General features: G+C 38.0%; 1 protein-coding gene across 1 annotated transcript in view; it reads right to left on the reverse strand.

The window, feature by feature from the left end:
* The window catches only part of adam19a (ADAM metallopeptidase domain 19a), a 133,725-nt gene that overhangs the window by 54,016 nt on the left and 56,781 nt on the right, over positions 1 to 22,928 (reverse strand). The window contains exon 4 of the mRNA XM_026353444.2: positions 2,950 to 3,031. Coding sequence (XP_026209229.1) covers positions 2,950 to 3,031 — 82 coding nt within the window. The remainder of the gene's footprint in view (positions 1 to 2,949; positions 3,032 to 22,928) is intronic.

Consider the following 22,928-nt stretch of genomic DNA (forward strand, 5'->3'; position numbering starts at 1 on the left):
AACTTTAGTGGACATGGGATGAAGAGGACTGTGACTAAATATTGATGAAAGACCCAAGAGTTTCTTTTTCCTTTCAAAAGTCTCAACATTAGCAAAAAAACATAAAAACACAAGACGTTGTACTCAATGATGGTGTGTATAAAAATATACTCTTTCTCTGAGGATCTTTTACAAGCTGGTAATATTGTGTGTTGTATTTAAAAATGTGTGCCTTTTACACTACTCGACAACAGGATGATGACGGTTATCACCAGTATGAAAACATTTGAGGTGGATGTAAGATGGATTTTGACACAGAGTTTTCCAACAAAGCCATTACATAATATATTAATATACAAGTTTTCTTTCTTTTTACCACAAAAACCCATAATCTACGTTGAGATCACAGCAAATCTTCACATAATAGAGACTAAAAGCAAAATTTGCATGAAGATGCAGATTATATGATATTTCCTTTAATATGATTTATTAAAGATATTTGAGATCACCAGTGTTGCTTTTCAAATGTTTTTACAATACATTGATTTTTATCAGATTGAGTGCAGTCGTTATATCTTTGCAGTAATAACATGATCTTGTATTTAGAGACGCAAAACTTGTATTTTCTTGGTAAAAGATTGGTGGACAACTGTATCATAACTTCTTTGCATGTATATTCATACATATGTGTTTGTGTGTTACTGTGTATGCGTCTGTTTTTTGTCTGCAAGTCTGTGGGTACATGTTTTTCAGCAGATGCTGGTCTGAGGCAGCAGCTAGCAGCAGCTCTCAGTCTTTCCTTCAACACACTTTCGACCTGGCTGACGAGCACTGTTCCCCAGCCTGCCACATACAGCCTACCTGGGACACAGCTGACAGCATTCACGAGGTGCTTTATAATTAATGCATCACTTGTGGCAGTGGCCTCATGCCACTATGACAGCTCCCACGTGGCTGTAAAAATGTTGCATAGAGCAGCGAACTTATGCTTGTATTGGATGATTTCCTACAGTCCTCTGCATCTTAAAGGTGAATTCACACCAAAATACACTAGTAAATACCAAAGTATTCTTTTATGAAGTCCCTGTAACAATGTGACCTTTCCACTGTATATACTTACATTACATTTACATTTTACAGATGCAGATGCTTTTATCCAAAGCAACTTACAAGTGAGCTACAGGACAATCAAAAATATCTAAGCCAAGGAGAAGAACAATAAAGTTAAGTGCTCTAGGAAGAACTGTCTCCGGTCTTTTTTTAAGATTTGAGTGCAGAGAAAGTTGCAGAAGATTTCCTTTTTTCAGCAGGTTATGGAAAATTGGGAGTGTGGCAGCTGAGCGTGCAGAGGTGGGTAGGTTGTTCCACCATTGTGGAACCACTGAGCTGAAAGGTTTAGCATGGGATCTTTTGAGGTGAGGTGAGAGGACCACAAGACGTTGATTGCTGGCAGAGTGTAGTGGAGGGGAGGGATTGTAGACCAGGATGGGGCAATTCAGGTAGGTCGGTGCTGCTGAGTTGACCATTCTTTAGGCAAGGGTCAGGGCTTTGAACCTGATGCGGGCAACTAGTGCAGAGATCTGAAGAGTGATGTAATGTGCCCTTTTTCATGTACTGCTGCATTTTGGATCATCTGGAGAGGTTTGATAGTGCAGCTGGTCAGTAAAACATGGCAGTAGTCCTAGACCCAAAAAGTTTAAAGAAGCAAATCTGCATGCTCTTGAGATGATGTGGTTGCTAAAGCTCAGTTGATCATCAATGATCACCCCAGGTTTCTGGCAGACTTCATGGGGTTAATCACCCTATGTTGATACTGATGTTGTGTTGTATTTGAAGGTCTGGCTGGAAAGACGAGAACTTCTGTCTGGCATAGGTTTTGTTGAACTTATTATATTATAATATTATACACTCCCCTCCAAAAGTATTGGATCCTTTATTCTTGCTGTAGACTGAAAACATTTGGGTTTGACATAAGATCAATATGAGACATAAGATCAACATTTCAGCTTTCACTTTCAGGTGTTTATATCTGGATCTGATACACAACTTAGAAGATAGCACCCATTACTTATCATATCCTGTGCCATAATCTGTTCCATCATGACCATTTGGCTCTCTCTTTGCCCCCACACTTATCTTTGGTTAACTTTACAATAAACCATCTTCACCAACCTATGGTATCTTAGCATTTCTAGCTGATGAACCTTGGCATTGCCATCTTTTTCTTGGAAAAGAAAAAGTCCATTGACGAAATAACCTGGTCGTACAGTATATTCAGGTAGTCAGCTGACCTTATTTTTTGGGCATATAACTGCTGAACCTAGACCTGACCAACTGCAGCAGCACCAGATCATAGCACTGCCCCCACAGGCTTGTATGGTAGGCACTGATGGGTGCATCACCTGCCTCTCTTGGCCTGATGCGCCCATCACTCTGGAACAGGGTAAATTTGGACTCATCAGACCACATGACCTTATTCCACAGTTCTTAACACAATTTTAGTAGTTTCAGCAATCTCCTTGGATGTTTTCTTTTCTTAAATCATGCCGATAATCTGACCTTTCTGAAACAGATTAACCTCTTATTCACAACTGCAGGGTGTGTCTTCCAACTTACCTATAGTTGTTTAAGAAATAAGAAGCTACTCACTGCATCAGTTAGGGTTAAATAACTTGTTACCAGCTGAAACATAATCATCCATGAAGTAATTATCAAATGTGAGGCTCTTACCAATTTGCTTAGTTAAATCCAAGTAGTGAATTTTTTTTTGGAGAGGCAGTGTATGTAGAACTGTACAGTAGAGTTCTAGCCTGCAAGCTAATTTTAATACCATACTGAAATAAATGGAAACCATTATTTTCCTAAGGATATACTATTATTTAAAAATAGGACATTGCTATGCTTTGGGAAAAAGTCAACAGCTATTCACAGTAAACATAATTTAGCCTTTCTGGTTTCAACTACACTTACAGTGTAGTTGTGATTGGTCACAGTCACTGGTAGCCCATCTTCTGAGTAGTAGGTCTCTGTAAAGTCTGGACTTAAAAGCTCACTGTAAAAAGAAAAAGAGAAGAGAGGAGGCAAAAGGTTAGGGAGTGATTCAAAAATATTTACCTTTAATGATCCCTTTGGAATGTAGGTGTTAAACAGGGATATTATATCACTGTATGCAGTATAGATCGACATGTGTATCTGCAGTATTACACAGTTAAGTTGAATTCTGGCACTTCTTACCACTTGTTTTTATCAGACATTTTTATTTCACCCATATACACATTGGTCAGACACTCCACATGTATAATTTAATGCAATCTAATGCAGCATGAATTGAATGAATTCTACTCTACTCTATAAAGTCATTATCATTTCTCTGAGAAAAGGGGTGAAAATTCCCTCAACAGACCTCAATAGTAAAGATATATTATTACTACTATTATTTACTATCATTGAAGTTGTAGTGGGGGGCGAAGTTGTTCTGCATTATATTAAGAGGTGTTTCTAATGTTTTGCCATTTTATTTAAAGAAATGATGCCTGATGTATGAGACCTTGTTCTAGCTCATACTTCACTTGCCTAGTGACTCACTGCTTTAAAGAAAGTGCTAAGTCAGACAAACCTTCAATGATATTCATAGATTTTTTCTTTGCTTGCTGACATTCCCTGTATCATTTTCTGACATTGCCAAGCCTGATTGCAAAAGGCCTAATCTCCCCTAAATTAAATGTTGGTTCAGCAGGACTAGAGTCTTTCATGTTGATGGAGTTGGGCTTTGATAAGAAAAAGATACAGAGAAAAAATATCCAAATGCCTTCATTGTGGTTGTATCACGTCTGAACCATCTGTACGTTACTTATCTCATGCAAATTCTTATCTGGTGCAACTGAAACTTTCTATATCCACACTTTTGTTGCTGTTCTGTTGGAAAAGACCTTGCAGGGTGCTACTAAAGACAACAAAAACAGATCATTGTTTGATGTCTTTAAAAAGGTCACCTTACAATAAAAATACATTGGCTCCATTTTTGCCTGCAGGAGAAAAAGGTGACATTTTTCACATGTGGGGACATTGGTTGTCAAATGCCAAGACGTCTCTGGACAAATGCTGCAGTGTTACAAATGTTTGGATCGGTGGTACCGTAAGGACGTCTGGTCTTATTCAGCCTCTGTGTGTGGCTGAATTACTGACCAGGCAGGAGACACTGGCAGCAGATCCCTGAGCGCAAATGGGCAAATGGAAGATGGACATGAAAAGATGAGCCCAATCTCCATTTGGTCCCAGGGGCCCTGCTGCATTATTCATTGAGGGGGATCGTAATGGAACATAATCCAGCTTTCTCACCCCTTTTACTGCAGACAATTTGCTCTGCTATATAAAAAGACTGTCTTACGTGGCAGTCCTCTAAAGTTAATTTGATTGAAGCTGGTCCAGAGACAGTAGTGTGTGAAATTCAGCTCCGGCATATTCAGGGAAGTATTTACACAGCATTTTCATCAAAGGGAGAAGGAACAGAACGCTGATTGCTTTTCATGGCAGGTCACTGTGTTTCCAGCTGTCAGAATGGTTCAGAAACAAAGATCACAGCCACATACAGTCACCCCCAAAAGTAATATACTTTTGGACTGTATTTCACATGACTCAATTAAATGCTTCCACTCTTTCTAAGTGTCAAAGAGATTTTACACAAAACCCATAAGCTATTTAGGAAGACTGAGTTGCTTTGCATTCAGTTTTACAGCAATATAACAGATAATTGTAATATTAATTAATATAACATTATCAGTGTAAAAATTAGTGTGATTCTTGTGGGAAATTAATTTCTCTTTTAGATTGAGATTTGTACCTTTTGTAATGGAGAAAACGTTTCAACCTCACAACACAGACCACTTTTTATGATCCACTCCTAACTTCTATGTGCTATCTGAGTGCTATGTTGATATGTTTTGGTCTGGGCAACTTTGGACGGATTTTGGATGGAGGTTTGCAATCTTCTTGAGATATCCATCAGCTTCTCCTCTGGCTTTCATCCCCAGACAAACAGCTAGGAGAGGGAGATGGGTTTCAGGTGCCTCTGTGTTCAGGACTCCTCCTGAGCTGGGCTGGGAGTTTGGTCTAAATTGAGTATGCCAACATCTCTCTAACAATATTTGCTACTTGGCTGAATCTTTTTTCAGGCTTCCTATGGTTACCAGCCATCCAAACAACAGGTCAATAGGACAATTAGAGACAATACCCAGCACCCAACTATAACACTGGCTAGAGAATATAGCTGTCTATGTCGCATCTTCCTTAATGAGTTGAAAGTCACATGCTGGAACACGTTTGTAGGTCACTTTTCCATTGGCAAGGTTGTCAATCACATGGCCTCTCCCCTGACCTCTCCTCATCCGTCTCCTGTGTCATGCTTGTACTGTAATGTTTGTCTTTTCAGAGAAACGCTGCTGTATCATCTCTACTCACCTGCTGTACAACACCATCTTCTCTACTCCACCACTTACCTGTGTATCCATCTGTTCCTGATACTGTATCTGCATAAACACAATCACATTAACGTTTTGGTCACCTGTATGTCCATTGTCCATTTTGAGTTATGCAGTTCCTTACAGATCTTTGTTCTCCAGGATCCTTCCTGGCAGAGATTACCTATCATATCCTGTGCCATATCCTGGCCCATCACGACCAATTGGCTCTCTCTTTGCCCCCACAATCTTTGGTTTACTTTATAATAAACCATCTTCACCAACCTATGGTATCTTAGCATTTCTGGGTCCTAACCTAAAACAAACCCTTACACTACTGTGAAGTCTCATTAAAAAAGAACAACTCATCAGCAGCCTTGATACAAAATAATTACACAAACACACCCAGCTTTTCTCTCTCCCTCAGAGCATCATGTGTAAAGCCACACAGTGTAGCTGTGGTAAAACTGCTGTGCCTCTTCCAAGAATAAAAATAATGGGCTCTTTTTAAGGCAGGGGGAAAACAGGCAGGCAGCCTGGCTTTGGTGTCTTGATATAATTTGCTCTAATGAGCAGCCTGAGAGGATAAGCAGCTGGACACAGCCGTGTATGTATTTTGTGTAGAGGTGATATGCTTTTAAACTCATAATCCTTTCTCCTTTTGGCTTCTGTATGGTTAAACAGCTATAAAAAAGAGAAAAAGACAAACACAGAGACAGGATGGAAGTACAATAGGTCAGATGAGGGGAACAATTATTAAGCCAGAACTGTACATTGAATTATCTAACTGTATATTAAATTACTCTGTCATGAGTCATGACTAAGTTGGCTCACTAACTTGACGACTATTTCCTACTGTTACATAGTTATATATAGCATGTGGCCTTACTATATAGTAGTCACTTTTTGCCACAGTGATTCTGGTCAGCAAATTGTTTGTAGGCTTGCTTTAAACAATGAATCCATTTTGAATCTGATACAAGCAGCAGCAGACCTGAACACAGTTTGAAAAGATCAGAGAGAGAGGATGACTGCCTCTAATCAATAAAACAAACAGGTAAAGGCACTCATCAATCTATTCATAGAGACTGCTATGTCAACCAAATTCTATCAGCCAAACTTTCACATTTAAATGGGCTGTGATATGAAATTTAAAACTCAGCATACATTTGTGCTAGAATTGTGCAAGTTAGAGCACAAGAGAAGTGGTGAGAGGTATGAAAAGTCACATTAACAGGTACAGTACAGAGAATTATCTGCTCCTCTTGGCTTTACAGAGCTTTATAATAAGTTTCAGCTGCATGGTTTCCAAATCATAGCGTCTTTAGCAGCAGTAGGCAAGTATAGCCAGCTTTAACCACATCCTCCTTAGCACCAAAAAGACACTGTTAGAGCTTCATAGGTGAACATATGTATAGCAAGAGTTAGTGCAGAGCAAAACACAACACCACTTAAATTGTGTTGCATTGTAATTCCTGGATGTAAATAAAGACGTAACTGTCTGCCAACAAATTTGCTCTATCATTGTAAAAGATGAACAATATGCCAGTGTTGTGTTCACGTCATTATTTCTGCTGCCTCTATCTGCCCAAAAAAATCTGTTACTGCTGGTTTACTAAGGTGCAATGTCAAGTAAGAATGTCCCAGTGAAGGTTGTCATGTTGTCTTTTTCTGAGCTAAAAGGTTGCACAAAGACTTCAGTCAAAGGAAGGGGAACAAGTACATTTTAAGTGAGGACAAGTAACTCTCTATACCAATATGCTATACTGTCTATGTCTGTGTTCAAAACTGCAAACAAAGCAGCATTATCATAATATTTTTAAATCACTCTCGCTCAAATGCTGAAAAGGACATAAATTCCTTCTTATCTCAGTGAAACGCCTTACATGTATTTTGTGTTCATTACACATAATATTTATGGCTAAAACAGCAAAAATAAATGGCCTCTACAGTATGTCTGTTGTTCATTCACTTGGGAGTATATTTATGGCTAAAAAAGCAAAATATAAAGAGAGAAATAGACCCAAATGTCAACTGTCAACAACGAACAGGCCTCACCTTTGTCTGTTTCGAAACAAACAAGACTCTAGCATCAGCAGACTTCAGGTGGAAACAGCCAAATGCAACCAGTATTGTGACTGTCTAAACAAGCACATCACATGACAGTATCACAATATTCTGTTGTGTGTGTTCTTATTCAACAGTCAAGCCTAAGGGCTGCTGGGACTAAAAGGAAAACAGGGAATACCAGTGAGTCAGTGACTGACTCCACTGAATAAAAGCTTTTCATTACTGTGCTGTACTTGCTGAATGGAACTACCACATGCTGAATATTAAATACTGAAACTGCTCGAGGTGTAGTTGTTCTCAAATGAAACTGTCTGGAGGGTTGTTAACAATACTGTTGTGCCATCCTTATGGCTACATAAGTTGCTACTGTAGCTTGGCTTAAGTGGGAAAGGTTTCCTTGTCCAGGAGCAAATTCGTGCTGACTTTTGCTTTCTTCAGCCAGAAATCTAAGAGACAATAGTTCTTGCTTCCTTATCTGTGGGATTACACACCCATGCTGGCTAAAGCACCATAGAAAACAGATTTTAAAAGGACAGAGATAGAGGATAGGTCTTTAATAGTATCTATGATGATATCCTGGAGATCAGGCTACATTTGGTTCACTGATAAATGTGAATGAAGATCAGTTCCACATTCATGACTGATGACAGAGATCTATGCCCCATGGAGCATCGATTATTTTCATGATATAAAAGTGATTGTCTATTTCACTTCATTATGAAGCCTTTCTATATTTTTTGATATCTTCAAGTCCTTGAGCAGAAAGGAGATTTTGTAGAGATTCCATCATAATAATACATTCTCTCGCTGCAACTGACGGTGACGGAACAAGGTGAACTGAGTATTAATAAATCCTTAATATTATGAAATCTTTGCGTTGGCAATATTCGAAAAGATGATTGCATCTATATACTCCACTGTGTAACCGAAACGTTCCCATACCGCTCACTTGAATGTGGCGCATCATAAGTCAGTCTTGTTCTTGAAATCAGACTACAAAAGATTCTGAATTGTTACACCCTTAGTAGAAGACTTTTGTGTTTTATTCACAGTCCTCATTGATGGGTTTTTAAAAATAATTATTGTCAGCGATGGACATATAAAAGGGGTCTAAATATGTGTCTCTTTGTGTGAATTGGCATTCAGTGGTCATTGTATTTAATCAGGTTGTATAGCTAGGGTCTCAGATGATCACTTTAAATCTGTTAATATGCATTCTATTCATAAATAAAATCAAATCTAAATGTAAATGGTCTGCACTTATATAGCGCTTTTCTACCTAGCTGGTACTCAAAGCGCTTTACACTCCATCTCATTCACCCATTCACACACAAGTACACACACACTCACACACCGATGGCAGAGCTGACCTGACTCACTGGGGGCAACTTGGGGTTCAGTATCTTGCCCAAGGACACTTTGGCTTGTGATGTGGCAGCCGAGAATCGAACCACCAATCCTATGATTGGCAGACAACTGCTCTACCTGTTGAACCACACTAAAAAATCTAATTTGGTGTATAGACCAACTAAAAACTACCACAAACATTATTACAAAGAGGCCACCATTATGACACCCTGTTCCCATGTACATATTCAGACACCACTCACTTTAAACTAAACCGTGCAAAGCATGTTGGTGACTCCCACTGCTATTTAAAGATTATAAAGGCCCCGAGTAGCGCGCTGTGGAAAAGCTTAGAAAAGCAATGTGAAATACTTGGTTGTGGGAAAAAGGACCTTTCCAATTTTTAATAAGCAGATAAATGACTCATTTAAACAAAACTTGCTACTCATACATTAACCAATGTTTAAATATTTGAAAACAGTTTCTAGTGGGTGTAAAAAAGCCATTGCAGTCTGTACATGAATACCCAGTGTTAGTTAAGGAAAATATCTGTAATACACCTAGGAATCTGACTGACTGTAGTAAAACAGGTGAGTAACAAAGCTTAATGACCTTTAAAAAGATTTCTCTAGCAATTCACACACAAAGGGCATGGTAAGGAATACTATGAAAAACATAAAGACACAACTCCTTTGACAGTAACAGTATTTTCTATGGTGTCTCCTTACTTTTGAATGTCAACACACATCGATAAGCGAGAGCAGGAGGAACAGACCTTGGATAGCAGAAAGTGCAGGAAGTAGCAACAAACAGAACAAAACCAACATTACTCATTGGCCATCAAATCCTTAAAGCAGGGATCTGGACACACAACAACCCACAAATGCTTATGCTGTGTCCACTGTCAAAATGGACAACTGAACAAAATAATATCCAGAATTTGTATTGTATACTGTACAACTGTTGGGCACCAGCTATTTCTGTTTCCCTTTTGCTCCATGCTTAGTACAATACTGTCAAAAGACAACTATCTACAAATATTCTCAAGCAGCTCAAGGTAGAACGCTCATCCCATTGTGTTCCCTGCTGCAGACAAGCAAGTCCCCCAATTAAGGGACCCTGAAAAGCATTTCACAAACACAGTGCGAATCAATGCACTAATCACTAGGTGTGTTTTTAAAACTTTAAATTTATGCTGTGTGTTACCTTTATTTACTCTTCACCAGTAACCCATAGCTTGTTATTTAGACATCCAACAACACATCACATCTTTTCCCTTTACTATGACACCAAAAGTATTGAAATAGACCTTGTGGTTGCAGAGATACATTCACTTAATAATATACTTTTTTAAGCCCTAAGGCCCCCCAATTAGGAGGTTAAATATTATTTTTCTGTCTATAATAGCACTGCCTTACCATGGTTTCTCCACATCCTCTTACTGACTACTCCACTATTGTAAACACACAACCAACCTAGCAAATCTAAACTCTTAGACTTTGCTGTTACTTAAAAACTTCAACAGTATATTTCTGTAATCCTTAAATGCAGTACATTGCTGTTTTTTTTTTATTTTTTTTTTGTGAAAAGCCTTATAACAGTATTTCACAGTATTAATACTTGAGGAGAGAAAACAGTATTTTACAATATTTTTTGCAATGCATCTTGGGAACATAAGCAACTCACATCAAGTGAGCCCACGTGCTTTAGTCAACAATCCAGTTTGAATTTTTCACCCATCTTCATCCTTCAGATTAATAGGTAATTGGCTTTTGTTTTTTGTTTTGTTTTGAGAAGTATTGATCTTAAAAATTGCTAAATGGTGAGACAAATTGATACAGACTAAAACACTTTCATTCATTTCATTCTTTTTGCCGCAGCCACTTGGGGTGGCTGTGGCAAAGTGTCCTTGGGAAAGATACTGAACCCCTAGTTGCCCCCGGTGAGTCAGGTCAGCTGCATAGCAGCTCTGCCATCGGTGTGTGAGTGGGTGAATGAGACGCGGTGTAAAGCGCTTTGAGTACCAGCTAGGTAGAAAAGCGCTATATAAGTGCAGAACATTTACCATTTTTCACGGGAGGAATGGTTATATTCTTTTATCTCTCTTTAGTATCAGTTGGGACATTGCAGACTGGCACTGGACTTCTGATTGTGATCCTGCAAATTACAGGGTGAGCTTGAATTTATTTTGTCTTAGATAAACCTTTGTCATGTACATCTCCAGACATGGCATATTCTAACTGCCTAACTTGAATGAACATAGCTGTTAGTGTATGTTACTGAGCTTATTTGCTAAAAATAGATTTCTTGCTAAAGAAAACTATTACTTATAACCAAATGTGTCAGGTTTTGTTTTCTCTTCTGTTTTCAGAGACAGAAGTGGTCACTTTGGACCTGCAAGTGTTGCCTTCACCTACCCCAGCAACCAGCACTACATCACAGGCTTTCTTGCTCCAGTCCATCAAGTGTACTCTCACTCATTTGTAGTGTAATGTAGTTTAATAGTTAGGATTAAGAGTTATGAAATAAAATAACTTAATGAAACGCTTATGCAAAAGTATGTAGTGTATACAGTATAAACTATAACTATAACTATAACTTTAACAATAAAAATCTGTAAATGTACCTCTTCTAGAAAAGGTGCAAACAGTAACTAATTGCTAAATCTTTGGCCTGTATTTTATTGTTATAATACAAAAACTTTACCAAACTGTAAATTTTAACTACTTTAAAGCACAGTTAACATTACAATAAAATAATGACAACTGTGCTGCCACTTCTTCACTGTTTTTAACAGGAAAAGACTCTTTAAGAGTGTACTACCCCAAGTGCCCTTTCAAACGTGGTCATTCCTAAAGTGTACATTGCATATTATAAAGTGCTTTTCATTATGTTGATCTGTAAAAACAGAGAAGAACACAGAATCATGAGAAAACCTTGAAGAGGAACTGATGTTGCCAGTGAACCATGAAGTAAACAGCTAGAAAGACGTGAGAACTGAAAGTTGATGTGTGTTGTTCCTTCTTCTCGTCACAAACCGACTTCATTGGTGGGTGACTTGCTGTTGTCTTTTTAAAGGTGCCTTGATGCCGAGTTGCAGTAGGTGCCAATGCGCTCTTCAGTATGTGTTAGAACAACATCTTTTAATACCTCAGCTTTAAAGCGGTTTGTTGCCTGGAAGTGATGCCTCGCTTCTCTGCAATACAGGAGTTTTGACAGCTTGGTAAAGGTGTGACACTATCTCAGCAAGCACGAGGTATACCACAAAAATGATATGGATTATTAAAGCAGTGGTGTGAAACCGGCCTTAAATTGTTATACGCTGATGCAGAAGTGAAGCAGTTACTAAATATCTCTGGCACTTATTTATTGTTTTTTTTTGCACAGATGTGTCTATATTTTTATTTACATGTCACAGAGCTACCAGTCGACTTGTGCAAAGCGGATGATAAAAATAAAAACATTTCCTTCTAACTATTTAAAAGAAGCTGTTATTAATATGACTGCAAACTTGTTTTTGGTTTGCACACACAGCAACATGCAGACTAGTGTGGGTTTCTCCGACAAGATAAAACATACCTTATCTGTGAAAATATTTGCTCCATTCAGATGAAACTACATTTTAAAAGATTATAAAACACATTATGAATAATAGAAATCCTTTGTGAATAAAAAAATATCCGTGCATTTGATTTTCTGAGATTATTTCTAAAGCAATTTCCCAATTGATAAGAAATACTGTCATCTGCAATACCTGTGCATGCAAATACATTAAGTTTGTATGTCATGTTTGGATGTATATGTACTTAAGGTATTAGCATAAAAACTATTGCCATCTATTAAAACACACCCCTGCACTGAATCCTTTCTTTATGAACACAAATAGCTTAGGTATAGCACCTTGTAATTGACTTTAGCATATGTCTGTACTGCAATGACTGTTTATGTTTTTCATAAACAGTGCACATCTTGTATTGTAGGAGGAGTATGTGTAAAGCTCTGGTACCAGCCTACACCCTTTCTGTCAAGCTATAATCTCTTCTGGCATTGAGTGATTATTTTATGCCTGTGCAGACACTTAGGTACACATTTTTTAGTTTATTATTATGCATTTTAATTTAAAAATTCAGACCTTTCACTATATCAAAAAAATGATATGTGAAAAGTTGGTTGTTATGGTGATTTATATTTCTCTTGTAAACTTGAGTACCTGCTGAATATAAATGTTGTCATTTACAAAAATGTTTTGAAAAAATGGTTCTGTTGTTTCTTTGTGTATCTTGTAATGAACAGTATGTCATACATACATACATACATACATACATACATACATACATACATACATACATACATACATACATGCTGTATGTATATTTTAAAGCTTGATTCAACCTCAGTACATGATTTTTAAGAACATGATAAGGCAGCAGAAATCATGCAGGTTTAATATCCACAAGCTAACAGGCTAACACAATAACAGTCTGTGATGTACAGACAGCTCCGCTGGATAGACAGGACATGTTGAGCTAGAGCAAGTCAATATGAGTCCTGGTACCAGTTTGTACAAGTCTGCACTGGATGAAGTGATGGACTGAACACAGTTTACAGGTAGTACAAACATCTAAGTACATGTGGGACATAAGGAGGGAGGGCAAGTTTGTAGACTGATCATAGCTATGACTGTTGCAGAACAGTAACACAGGACACTTGCCCATCAGCAGGAATGTTTTTTTAATTATGGTAATTAACTATGGTTTTAATGATACAAAAACAATAACACTAACTGCCAGGAATCTGGCATGGAAACTGCTTATCCGGTCTGGATACTCCACAGCAACTTAAACACCACAGTCAACCATTAGTACTGGAAGAAAGGTAAGGGTATCACTAAAGGGACCATGATTATTTTTAACAAAATTTGTGTCAATTTGTATGGTAAATGTTAAGATATTTCACTAGAAAATGGATGTGTTAGTGGCATTAGGGTGAAAGTTAGAAGATCACCATCACCATCACCACCAAGTCATTCTGATTCATCCTCTGGGAACCTTGAAATGACTTGACACAGCATCATAACCATCCATCCGCAGTAGCCATCCAAAGACAGTCTGTGGGGCCATGCTGGTACAAATACTGCAGACAACAACAAAGAAAACAACTTCACACATGCACCGGAACCCTGAACATCACTAGACAATACCTGTAGGAGCTGTATGTAGGAACACAAATGTCATTACCATACCAGCGCCCTAGTACAAAGCCTGAATAAAATCCAAATGAACCCACATGTGAATACTGCTGATAACTGGCCTGAGAATTCACAGTCAGAGGGGGAGTTTCCTTTCAGTTGATCTTCTTGCTATGATGTTTTCTGGTGTTGTACTGCACTTCTCTCCTTCGCAAAACCAGGGTTGTATACACAAAATAATATACTCTATGTGCTATAAACACAACACTGACTTTCTGTGTGTACTTTTATGTCACCCTCTATGCAGTGGCCACCCATTGCCAAAACCAATTTGTCCAAGTGTCCAAGTACAGGCAGAAAAGTTTGTGAAGAATAAAGTATGGAAAACATCTTTAATTTAGCCATAAACTATTCTGCTATTTCTATACCTTTCATAAGAAGAGTGAGGTGTGAAGGCTGTTTTCTGCAGGGGGCAGTTACATTATGACCTTTTCATCTGGCTTCATCACGACACACAGTGAATACAGGTACACTTTACCTTGAAATTGTTTTGAAATTCCCCACTGTGAACTAACAATTTACAGTAATTGTCCCATTAAATGTTCTGCTAAAGGCCTACTTGAGTGAAGATGGGGCTATGTCATGGCCTAGCATCATTTCATTCGAAAGGCCTCAGTTTCAATGAAAATAACACACAAACACACCAAAATCTGGTCAAGGTCAGGTTTGTTGGTCATGTTTTCACTGAGTCATTAACAGTACCTTGTAGTAAATAATACATTCTTTCTTAGGAATGAAACATATCCTTGTTTGATCATGTTAAGCATGTTAATGAAGAGACAGAGGGAGGGAGATGGACGAGAGCTTCAGGAACAGTGTATTCATGCCTTTTATAGCTCTTCCTGTCAAGCTGTCAGTTGAGTATTTTGTATTTTCTTCTTTCACCGTTTAACATTACTTGATCTTGCATTTTTCTGTGCAGCCCAGGTTTCACAACACTTTAAGTCATAGTGATGGCTGACAGGATTTTACGGTTTGCTTTGGAGGCACAGCTTACAGGACAGTTGGTCTTTTCCTGCTGTGTCCTTTGTTTGGGCCTTGGGGATTGCAGCAAAAGTAGAGGCACAGAAATTATTTTTCAAATAACATTATAGATACCCATGTTATAATATTTGTAAATATTTCCTTTCTTTATAATCTAATTATTAAGCCTGTTCACCCTATAATTTCTTAAGAGTTCTGCCAACACTGACACAGCTAAAAGCTTCAGATTGCTATTTCCCTGCCACTATATGTACTATATTAGGTTATGCCAAGATATTTTGGCTTTATAACAACTAAAGTTTTAACTACAAGCACTGTTAAGAAATCATTCATAATAGCCAGGTGATTGCAAGCTACAGAACAAGAACACTTTCTTTGAAATAATAAAGTTTTACATCACGGTAGACTGCTACATCTCTGTAGCTTGGCTTTGTTAAAATCTGTAAAATTTGTCAGATTACTCTTCACCTATCATCTTTCAATTTTTAGCTGAAATCTCTGCTGCCTACAAACGCATCGCTGTTCAGTCTGAGCTAAATACAATCCATTGACTTGTTCTGTAATAGTCACTGAATCCTGATCCTGTGCAGTGAAATATACTGTGGAGAAAGACTTGATGGATGTTTAGTTACTCATGTTATTACAAATGTGAATGAGTAATATTTTCCTACTTATTCCAGTTTTACCTTGGAATAAATTTAAATTGCATCTTCTCTTTCACTTTTACATTGTGACTCAATAGTGGCGTAGAGTGAAGGACTCCTGTGGAAAAGCATTAATACATTGTTTGTTTGCTACCAGGAATCTGCACCATGCACTAAGAATGGCTGTTTAATGAAGACTGTCATGATTTCAATCTGACTTCCTGTTTCATTGCTTTTTATTTTTTTCCATTTTTTCCGTCTTCACTTCATCCAGCTTGACTAATTACCTTGAGCGTTTTAACCTTGGCCCTGCTCTTTCCTTTATTACCACCATCTCATCCCTAGTGCCTCTGCTATCTTCCACGCTACTATCCAGCCCTATTCATTGTGACTCATGCCTTGCCCTGTGTGCTTTGACTTGTCTTCACTAAAAGACCTTGAGCTCTGTTTGCCTTCCTTGTTCTTTGTCCTTGACCTGACTCCCTGGACGTTGATTTGGATGCTAGAACAATCTCATGAGTTTTTTGGAACCTCTTTCCTGCCTCAGTTGCAGTGATTTTGTGTTTATCATTCAGTGATCACCACACTTTTTGTTACTCACCTTTTGAACTAATCCTCTACATGGTGAGGCTTTGTTTATTACTTTGATTATTTTGTGTATGGTAATGTTGTCTTTCACTAGGAAACCTGCTTAACTCCACTTGACACCCACCATCTTATATCACCTCTTCTCTGATCTTGGACAATATTACTCACCTGGCTCTCTTTTTTAGATCACTGCTGCCGATTCACCATCGTGACCATACCTGGTGATTTCAACCATTATATTTCATTCCACCTTGTTACAATAAACATTGTTTGATTCTTGTTAAAGCTGTGTGGCATTTTAATTGCGTCCTCAAAACTCACAAACTCTTGGTGGCACTATGGGTGGGCAAATTGTGAGCTTTTCTGTGTTCTAAATTAATTTATTTAAATTATAAAAACTATGTAAGTATTTAATGGAGTTCAGTGAAGTCCTTCTTCGACTCAGTGATATTTCAGGCCACATAAAAACTACCTAGATGTGCTTATGTTCAAGCCATCAGTGACTTGGTTGGTAGTGAGCGTAAGAGTATCTTCTTACACAGTCAAATCAAAGCCTTTTGTGCATGTGCAATTATTCATAGGCCCCAGTCTTTACAGTTTCCTCCAATAGGCAGATTTGCACAATGCTTTTATACAAACAGAAGTTTTTTTTCCTTGATTCCCTACACATGACACAAATGACTGCAGGCTGGTTGCTGCCAACTCATTAATGCGTTGAATTAGGTGGAGTTCAGATGGTGTCCTTGCCTCAAATCTCCATTCTAACTGGAGATTTTTGTTCTTTTTTTTATCATCCTCAATACAACCCCAGTATTCTGGCATTTTGGATGTTACAGAGCAGGCTTTAGTCTACCTGTCTGCCTATATTTGCATTACTGTTGTCAGGTACGTGGATAGTTTACATAATTATATGACAACCTAGTACCTGCAGTCTATCTGATCTGCAGTATTTCTACACCATGTTGTTGATTTGACAGTAGCTGTCTCCTATTTAACTGTTCTTAGTAAACTCTTTTTGCTTCTGCTGTATTTTTTCACATTTATGACTTATGAAACATCTCTAGCCTATTACTTTTTTACATATAATTATTTTAATTGTACATACATTTAACTGTGCTGTAAATATTCACTAACCTTCACTGCATATTTTTCTGTTTTGTAAATGGAAAATGGAAAAAAAAAAACATTTCCAAAAAAACATTTCCAAATTCCCCCTACAACAAAATCTCAAATCTCCTATTTACAAAATTATTAATACCCTTAATTCATTACTGTGTAGAAACACCCTTGGCAATACTTACAGTTTAGACTTTTCTTGATAAGTCTCTACAAGCATCTGAAACGAATCTAGAATTAGGCAGTTTATCACATTTTTCCTGACACATTCATACAAAGTCAGATTGAATCTAAAGTCTGAGAACTATCATCTTCAGGTCTCAGATGTTCAGAGAGGTTTAGGTCTGGGCTTTGATTCGGCCACTGAAGGACAGAGGTCAGAGACTTTTCCAAGCCATTTCCCTATTGCCTTGACTGTTTGCTTCAAGCCATTTTTTGTGACAACAATTTTAGACTTTGGCCAATGAGTCTGTTACCACAGGGTTGTCAGTGAGTTTCCTGGCCTATGTCCTTCTTGTTTGGTTACTTTGTTTGGCAAGACACTTAACTCACTTTCGGAAGAGTCCTGGTGGTTTCATACTTTTTCCATTTCACAATTACAAGTTTTAGAAATAAGCTTTAGAAATGGTCTTGTGCAGATACGTGCCTTACCACAAAACTTCATTGTGGAGTTATACAGATAATTCCTTTGACCTGTGGTATTTGCCCTGACATGCAGGTGGTGCCTTGATTCCATCTTTTATTTCAGAGCCATGTACCAACACTGAGGAAGGCAGTTATTTCAATGTTACTCCAGCACAAGTGGACTATCTTGTTAATAGTCATGCTGCTTCACTTGGAACAATACTTGATACTGTTGCTCCTCTGAAAAAGAAACTAGCGAGTCAGAGGAAGTTAACTCCATGGTACAATTCACAAATCCATAGCTTAAAGCAGTAATCACGTAAGTTGGAAAGGAGGTGGCGTTGCACCAATTTAGATGAATATTTCCTAGCCTGGAAAGATAGTTTAATAATATATAAAAAAGCCCTGCATAAAGCTAGAACTTCATATTACTCCTCATTAATAGAGGCAAATAAGAACAACCCCCGGTTTCTTTTCAGCACTGTAGCCAGGCTGACAAAGAGTCATAGCTTTGTTGAGCCTAGTATTCCCTCAACTCTCAGCAGCAATGACTTCATGAATTTCTTTACAAATAAAATCATAACTATTAGAGAAAAAATTGATCAGATCATCCCTACATGTAGCATGGATTGTACAACAACTCTAGATCCACGCTCGTACTTAGACTGTTTCCTCCCCGTAGATCATTCTGAATTAATTTCAGTAATTAATTCCTCTAAACCATCAACATGTTTCTTAGATCCCATCCCGACTAGACTCCTCAAGGATGTCTTACCTTTGATCAGCACGTCCATATTAGATCAGATCAATCTGTCTTTACAAATAGGCTACGTGCCACAGGCTTTTAAGGTTGCTGTAGTCAAGCCCCTGCTCAAAAAGCCTACTCTGGACTCAGGGGTCTTAGCGAATTATAGACCAATATCCAATCTGCCCTTTATCTCTAAAATCCTTGAAAAGATAGTTTCTAAGCAAGTGTACGACCACCTGCGTAGCAATAACTTGTATGAAGATTTCCAGTCAGGATTTAGAGTACATCATAGTACAGAAACAGCACTGGTAAAGGTCACTAATGATCTTCTGTTGGCATCAGACAATGGACTACTCTCTAAACTCGTCATGTTAGATCTTAGTGCTGCATTCGGCACTATAGATCACAACATTTTATTACACAGACTGGAACATGTCATTGGAATCAAAGGAACAGCACTAGAGTGGTTTAAATCGTATCTATCAGATAGATTTCAGTTTGTACACGTTAATGATGAGTCTTCCATGCACAGCAAAGTCAGCTATGGAGTTTCACAGGGATCTGTGCTTGGACCGATTCTTTTCACTTTATATATGTCCCCTTTAGGCAATATTATTAGGAAACACTCTATAAATTTCCATTGTTATGCAGATGATACCCAGCTATATTTATCTATGAAATCAGGAGAAACTAATCAATTAGTCAAACTTCATGAATGCTTAAAAGACATAAAGGCCTGGATGTCCTCCAATTTCCTTCTCTTAAATCCAGACAAGACAGAGGTTATACTGTTTGGGCCTAAAAATCTCTGAGACACTATGTCTAATCACGTTCTCACCATTGATGACTTAGTACTGGCCTCAAGTAATACTGTAAGAAATCTCAGAGGTATCTTTGACCAGGATATCTCCTTCACTTCATACATAAAAGAAATCTCTAGAACTGCCTTTTTTCACCTGAGAAACATTGTTAAAATTAGCAGCATCCTGTCCCAAAGTGATGCTGAAAAACTAGTCCATGCATTTGTTACTTCCAGACTGGACTATTGTAATTCCTTATTAATAGTTTGTCCCAATAACTCATTTAAAAGCCTCCAGTTAATCCAAAATGCTGCAGCCAGAGTTCTGACTGGAATTAGCAAGAGAGATCATATTTCTCCTACGTTAGCTTCTCTCCATTGGCTCCCTGTTAAATCCAGAATTGAATTTAAAATTCTTCTCCTCACTTATAAATCACTTAATAATCAGGCTCCATCTTATCTTAAAGACCTCATAGTTCCATATCTTCCACGCAGAACTCTCTGTTCTCAGACTGCAGGTTTACTTGTGGTTCCTAGAGTTTCCAAATGTAGAATGGGAGGCAGAGCCTTTAGCTATCAAGCCCCTCTCCTGTGGAACCAGCTCCCAGTTCAGGTTCGGGAGGCAGACACCCTCTCTACATTTAAGACTAGACTTAAAACTTTCCTTTTTTATAAAGCTTATAGTTAGAGATGGATCAGGTGACTCTGAACCATCTCTTAGTTATGCTGCTATAGCTTAGTCTGCTGGGGGAACTCTACTGATAAACTGAGCTCCTCTCCTCTCTCCTTTCTCCTCTATCAATGCAAATGCCACCATTGCACATCATTAACTTTGTGTCTTCTGTCTCTTTTAGTTGTGTTTCCTCCTCTCTGTCTCCCTCTCTCTGTACTTTTCTGCAGGTATCCTCGGCCTGGAGCTGTACATCTTCAGAATCCAGTTCATCTGCCCAATGTTCTTGATGCTTGTTGTTGTCTTATTGCCTGCTGTTCTTTTCTCTCTTCTCTTTCCACTCACCCCAACCGGTCGAGGCAGATGGCCGCCCACTATGAGCCTGGTTCTGCTGGAGGTTTCTTCCTCTAAAGGGAGTTTTTCCTCTCCACTGTTGCCTAAAGCTTGCTCAAATGGGATTGTTTGGTTTTCTCTATAATTTTTTGTATAAATATTTTCTTTAAGGTCTTAAACCTTACACTGTAAAGTGCCTTGAGATAACTTCTGTTGTAAATTGGCGCTATACAAATAAAACTGAATTTAATTTAATTTCTAAACTATGTGCAACCAAATTAATTCCCCAGAATGAAGGTGAAAGTTAAAGTTCTAGACACATCTTAAAGAAAGCTTTGTGTCTGGTTTGCAACATATTTAAAAAATATATGTTTTACTAGGTATTGCTTGTTGTTATTGGCTTTAGGCAAATCATGACCAGCTGATCCCAGACTTGGACACAAGAACTGATCTAATTGTCTGAGGACGTTTATCATCCGAAGTTAAAAAAAAGTCCCATGTCTTTTACCTCTGCTAGTCCTTCAACCAGTATGAAATGGTCAGATATTTGCTAAACAATAGGTACAAGCAGAAGGCGTCACGGTGCAAGGCATTTCCACTTCTGGTATCCTTTCATTATGAGAAACTACAGACTATATTTGCACCGCCACAAGAGGTCACTCTGAATCATAGGCAAAGAGAATCAGCAATAATGTTGTAATTTGCAATATATAGTCCCAGATTTTTCAAGTGTTGAGTTTCGCTCTGATTGCACTCAGTGTCTTTTTGCTCTCTCGTATAAACAGGGTATTTATTGGCCATCTGAAACAACACAAACCCGAGAGCCCAGCCAGCTGTCTACAAGTGAAATATTGCCAAGAGGTGGCAGAACGATATTGGAAGGTAACAGCGAAAGGAGGGTAAGGAAGAAAGTGACCCATTGCCCTACTGACTGAAAAAGACATGAGAAAACAGATAAAAAAAAATGTGTATGCACACATCATCCTGTTGCTCATACATTTACTGAGAATTTAACCATTACTATGTGTTATTAATAATTTCTCTTTGTCCCTTGTCTGACTCTCCCCTTCTTTTATTTACCCATTATTTTTTTTACACATACCCCGACAAAAGTACTAGCTTGTATAATCATATCATAATGGATCATACCAACACAAGCTGTACCTAAACTATGTAGATGAGTAACCATAAATATTGTATATAGGGGACAATGGAATTGAATGAAAATGTGGTTATCAAAATAAAAGTGGCTCATTGTAAAGCTGAAAGAAAAAACAGAAAAAACTGAACTGTGCTAAGTCTCCAAGACACAAACATATGAGGGCTGAGAGAGAGGACATTCATCACGTTAGTAGGAAGGACTGAAAGATGCTGGGAGCGGAAACACGGATGATAAGACAAAGAAATGATAGGAGTCAGGTTTCAAATGCTACATCAAAACACTGCGACTACTAAAATGCAGCCCTTTTACTGTATACTGCACTGTATACAAAATAGAAATACTTTTAATTGTAATTACATTTTCATGGGACTGAGGTAGAGTTAGACTAGGTTAATGGCTTCTGGAAAGAAAGTAAAAAAAAAAACTAAACAAACAAATCTGTGACAGAGTTGCAGTTAATGTAATTATGCAGCTCTCCCTGGTCCTCTATGAGACATCTGGAAAACAGAAACAGCATCTGGGGCCCAAAGAGGGGCCGCAATTACACACTGCAGCAGACAACCTAACTCAATCAATGAAGCACATGACTGCAACTATACAAGAAGCAAATGGCAGAGAGGAAAGCTACATGATGACTCACTCAGTGCATTGGTTTGATTGTATATTGTACGAAATCAGTAACTGCTGTTTATTAAAGCTGTGTTATTTGTATATTAATAATGGATCAAAAGAGTGAGTGAAAGATGTCACTCATCAATAATATCCCAACAGAGAATTATCTTTAACTATATTAAAGCCAAACAATGCAAGGTTTGTCTACACACTCTCTCCTGTTGGAGCCACTTTATAGCAGAGTCCGTTTAATCTGTCATGTTAAGCAGCTCCCAGTGTAGAGACTTTTTTTTACTGTGAAACAAAAAATAACCAAGACTTAATTTAAGATGCATTAAGACACACAGCAAGTTTCCACCATGCATGTTTTCTTAGAAGATTTAATATGTGGATTAGGCACACAAACTGCTTAATTAGGTTTAGAGAAAAATAAGGTAAAGTCAGCGTAACGTGGTTTTGGCAAAAATGACTACTTACTAATGTACTGAATACCTCTGTTGTCATAGTTACAAGAATCAACAAATTGCTAAAGTCAGAGAACAAAGTGA

Source organism: Anabas testudineus, chromosome 18, assembly GCF_900324465.2.
Source record: "Anabas testudineus chromosome 18, fAnaTes1.2, whole genome shotgun sequence".
Classification (NCBI taxonomy): domain Eukaryota; kingdom Metazoa; phylum Chordata; class Actinopteri; order Anabantiformes; family Anabantidae; genus Anabas; species Anabas testudineus.